The 4968-nt window shown below is 32.1% G+C and overlaps 1 protein-coding gene across 1 annotated transcript; it reads left to right on the forward strand.

Moving 5' to 3' along the window:
* The first annotated feature begins 270 nt into the window (after positions 1-270).
* LOC132643571 (transcription factor MYB46-like) lies at positions 271-4570 on the forward strand. The gene is made up of 2 exons (XM_060360027.1): positions 271-690; positions 3425-4570. The coding sequence occupies exons 1-2, from the start codon at positions 389-391 to the stop codon at positions 4161-4163; spliced, it is 1041 nt and encodes a 346-aa protein (XP_060216010.1). The 5' UTR covers positions 271-388; the 3' UTR covers positions 4164-4570.
* Positions 4571-4968: the final 398 nt, after the last annotated feature.

Genomic DNA, 4968 nt, shown 5'->3' on the forward strand with positions numbered 1-4968 from the left:
ATTTTGAACTATAATATTAGAAAAATGGAAAGAAAAAATCGCAATGAAAACATATATAAATATTAAACTCATCAAATTGAAATACTGAATCAGCTTTTGTTCACCCCACCCCCTATATGTTTCATACCTTATACCCTCTCTTCTCTTGATTCCCCGTTTCTAAGCAAAGCCCCACAACCATCACTATCATCATGATCATGATTTCCATTCCATAGAAGTTTCACTCTCTCTGCCTCTTGTTTTTCTCATTTTCTTTTTTAATTTTTTAAAGATTTTTTAGGCTGATGGTGCTCATCAATATAAAGTTAGTGACTTCTTTTTACATCAAAACAGTTGGGGAGACAGGAAAAAGAGAGTGTCTGAAAACAAAAAGAAAAGAAACAATACAATGAGGAAGCCTGAGTTCTCCTCCTCCTCCGGCAGTAACAACAACAATAACAATAATAACACGAACGTGAAACTAAGAAAAGGGTTGTGGTCACCGGAGGAAGATGAGAAGCTCATGCATTATATGCTAACAAATGGACAAGGGTGTTGGAGTGATGTAGCAAGAAATGCTGGTTTACAAAGATGTGGAAAGAGTTGCAGGCTAAGATGGATTAATTATTTGAGGCCAGATCTTAAGAGAGGTGCATTTTCACCTCAAGAAGAAGAGCATATTATACATTTGCATTCCCTTCTTGGTAACAGGTTTGTCTCTCTCTCTCTCTGTGTCTGTCTCTCTCTCTATCTCAATGTGTTTTGATGTGTCTATACGTGCATGTAGGTTAGGAGTAGTATTTTTGGAAGAGTTTTAAGTTCTTTGAACTGAAGGTGTAAACGTATTTACACAATCAAATCTTCTTTGATAATTACAGTAGTATTTTTAGAAGAGTTTTAAGTTCTATGCATTTGTGATGTAAAAAGATATTTACACAATCAGACCATTTAATTGATAATTATAGGTATAATATTTTTGGAAGAGTTTTAAGTTCTATGTGTTTATGATGTCAAAAACTTTTACACAATCAAATCACTTATTTGGTAATTACAGATATATCGATTTAATTGACGACATGGTAAATTGGTTAGCTAATAAACAAGCTATTACCAGTTAAAATTCCTTAATAGTGTAAAAAGTTACACTTAACTGTATATCACTTGAATTCTTGTTAACTTCTTCTGAGTTTAACTTGTGTCTTCTCACTGCAAGCGTAAATTAGAGTTTTAAGATTTATCAGCCATTAAAGTAAATATTTTTTTTTATATTATCAGGTCATCTAAAGGATATCTATACGTAAGCGGTAAGTTTTTTTAAAATGTGAGATATGAAATATTGAAAATAAAATATGTTACTTGCTAGAACAAGTAAAAATGATCTGATGATGTAAACTTTATTTATATTATCAGTGTATATTACTTAAACTCATGAATTTATACGTCAGATAAAGATCAGTACATGTAGTCATCCACTTAGAAGAATAAAGCAGGTCAAATCCATCTCTTGTTTAGCGGATAATTTCTTCGATCTGCTATATTCAAAAGAGATTTATGCATGAATACGTAAATTAGTAGATAATATACGTCTATGGATGCGAGGGAAACTGTAGTCTCCTTTCAGAACTTTTGCAGGATTTAGGTGGACTTTTAATTAAGGATCAGGAAAAAGATGGGAAGGGGTAAATTTTTTTTTTTTTTTTGCTTTAAAATTCTTTCTTTTAATTTACTTCTTCCGTCAGTCTGTGTGTTTAGGAATTAATAAAACCTTGACCACACGGTAATTAAGGACCATTAATCAAATTGGACTTTTCAGTACCTATCAAGATCCCTCGTTTTTAAATAAAATAAAGATACCACCACAGTCATAAAATACATAGCAGCATAAACGTTCAATTTTTTTGGTTGTACTTAATTAATATACAAAAAATCAGAATTTTGAATTTTTTTGACGAGAAATGTATTTTAAGTGAATCTCGTGAAGATTAAAGCAAGGTATATCTCCAATATAATTGTTTTAATTTGAAGTCAAATATCTACCTTTGTAAAGTACTAGCTATCTTCATGAAATTTTCGATCTATAACCGAAAGGTAAAATAGGAACATAATTCCTTCCATAGAAATATCCAATGCATAAAAGAAATGCTTTTGTCATGGATTTTAATTTATATACACGGATTGTATAAAAGAATTATTACATTTTCAGTATTGTATTTTAATATGTTATAGCAGGTAACCTCTATACCTTATTGGATAACTGCATAAAATAATTTTACATTTTTTGTGTATAAAAATTAAAGTCAAAAAGATAATTGCTGGCAACACTAAGGTTGGTGAGAGGGGAGATTAAGGAAACAATTATCTCAGAATGTTAGTAGTAAGTAGTTAGTAATGTCAAGGGGACATCACAGTGAATTACAGGTAAACTTCAATGGCTAACATGATAAAGCTAATTATGATGTTATTGACTTCAACAGCTTACATGATTTATGGACATGCATATCTTAACTTATACGTTTTCAAATTCAATGAATTAACAGTATGCACCAAATTAAATTCTGCCTAATAATATAACTTTTTTTGGTAGGCACATCCTTAAATTTTGCTTAGAATTGTATTACAACCCCCTAAAATTTAATAATCTCCATCTCTTTAAGGTTTTGTAGCTTCCAATATTCTTTTCCAATAATGATCTAATTTTCTTTCTTCTTCATTCCTTTTTCTTCTCAATTGTTGATAAATATATATTCAGATTTTGTCTCATTAGAAGCGAAAAGAAGCAGAGGAGAGACATCTTGCCAACTGGTCATTTAATAAGAGGGTATTTATAGAATTTTGTGGATTTTAAGTAAGGGAATAAGGTAATATCGTAGCTGAATTCATTCATAGATGTGTTATATTTTATGATTATAGATGTTCGAGGCATATCTCTATATTTCTTAGGCAAACCTAGCTCGAGAATAAAGGTTGGAAAGAGCTCACGTAAATTTTGTGATACGGGATGGAAGAGTTTTTTTATAAGTAACTTATATCCATCGATATTGTAGAAAACAAATTACAGTATCATCATGTCACTCAAAACATATTATGACCTACTGTAATATATAGAAGTATAATTTTATTTACATTATCTGTGTCTACAAATTAAACTCCTCCTTTATAGATGAAATCCAAATTATAATATTAACAAGCAAGAAATCTATATATGAAGCATGCTGTTTTCGTGTACATTATGAAGCATAATTAAATGCACTTAGTTCTTCTTAGTCAAAAGAGCAGAGTTGTATAGCATATTGATCAACTATATTAACATCATTGTCTTAGAGTTGAAAATCCTCAACTTGCCATTCCCCAATCTTCTTTATGAATTATGATATTACATGCATGTTTCATGACTTTCACATTCTCTCAATTTGACTTATATTTATTTTTTTCATTGATTCCAAAGGTGGTCTCAAATAGCTGCACGTTTGCCTGGGCGTACTGATAATGAAATCAAGAATTTTTGGAATTCGACCTTGAAAAAGAGGTTAAAGAACTCATCCTCTTCCTCTACACCATCACCAAATGCAAGTGATTCATCCTCAGATCAGCCTTGCAAAGACCTCAACATGGGAGTCACTCAACAAGGATTCATGTCAATGCAAAAGCATAACCTAATGTCCATGTACATGGACTCAACCTCGTGTTCCTCCTCGTCCATGGCCCTAAACACCATTATTGATCCTTTGCCCACGCTCGAGCACACGCTAATTAGTGGATTCAACGCGCCCTCATACTTGAGTACTACACAACCAGGCATGGCACAAGGAGGGAATATTGTGAGTACTAATGGTGGAAGTCTTTTCTATGGAAATAATCATGGGATATTTGGAGGAAATATTAATATGGAAGGTCATGAGCTCTATGTTCCCCCATTGGAGAGTCTCAGTATTGAGTATCAAAATGTTGAAAACGGGAATTTTGTTCAAAGGAACAGTCATCATCAGAACAACAATAACCCTAACAACATGACCAACTTGAATACTAGCCATAATTTCAATAGTAGTAGTAATATCAAAGTAGAAAATTTTGGAGGGATAGGGAATTATTGGGAAGGAGATGATCTAAAAGTGGGAGAGTGGGACTTGGAGGAATTGATGAAGGATGTTTCAGCTTTCCCTTTTCTTGATTTCCAAGTTGAATAACCCTAAAACAACCTTTAATTTTCCTATGGAGATCTAGACCTTTTATTCTTTCAATATTAGACCACATAATTTCCATCCTATATAGTTCATATAAAGCCTCTTCTATTGAGATAAATTTGGACAGGAAATAGATAATGAGAGGGTAAAGAATCTCATGAGAATAAGTGTCATTTCCTGGTAGATATATACTTTTATGGCCTGCCATGCAACTTTTTGTATAGGATATTTTACCTTGTATTTTAAATGATGTAATTAGGAAAGGGGTAATTTGGTCATTTCGACTTCATTTAAGTGTTTGTAATAATCACCATATTCTCTTGCAGATATATGTATAGTCACATGTGATAATGTAGAGATTAGTGATCATTGTCTATTAGTCTTTGTATACAAAACCATTTAAAATGTGAGCAATTATGTTTTTAATTAGTGGATTGAACAAGTCTTATGGACAAATAATTAGCTCTCTGTATTGTTTTATTCATGCTTGAAAAATGATCCATCGGTCCCCTCCTTTTAATGGACAATCTTAGCCATCCTCGTGTATCATATTTGTTTGTCTGTCTATGTGTGTGCTTGCATGCTTTGCGTTTGCTTAGTATTATGAAAATCAAGGATAATTATGGATATTAATCAAGGATTATGGATATGACACGCCAGTAATTTTCCCTTTAATGGAGTTTAATCTCTAAGGTGATACGTCCACTTGGACTACGGACTTTCCACATTGAAGGGTAAAAAGTCATCTTGCTCTAAATGTCACTAGGACTTTGTAATCATAACATTAATTACTACTTACCCTTAATGG

This window comes from Lycium barbarum, chromosome 6 (genome assembly GCF_019175385.1).
Source record: "Lycium barbarum isolate Lr01 chromosome 6, ASM1917538v2, whole genome shotgun sequence".
NCBI lineage: Eukaryota > Viridiplantae > Streptophyta > Magnoliopsida > Solanales > Solanaceae > Lycium > Lycium barbarum.

Bases quoted from the DNA above. Each gene is read 5' to 3' on its own strand.
- LOC132643571 (XM_060360027.1), top strand. From the start codon at position 389: ATGAGGAAGCCTGAGTTCTCCTCCTCCTCCGGCAGTAACAACAACAAT. The intron at 691-3,424 runs GTTTGTCTCTCT...TTGATTCCAAAG, and splicing joins CATTCCCTTCTTGGTAACAG to GTGGTCTCAAATAGCTGCAC.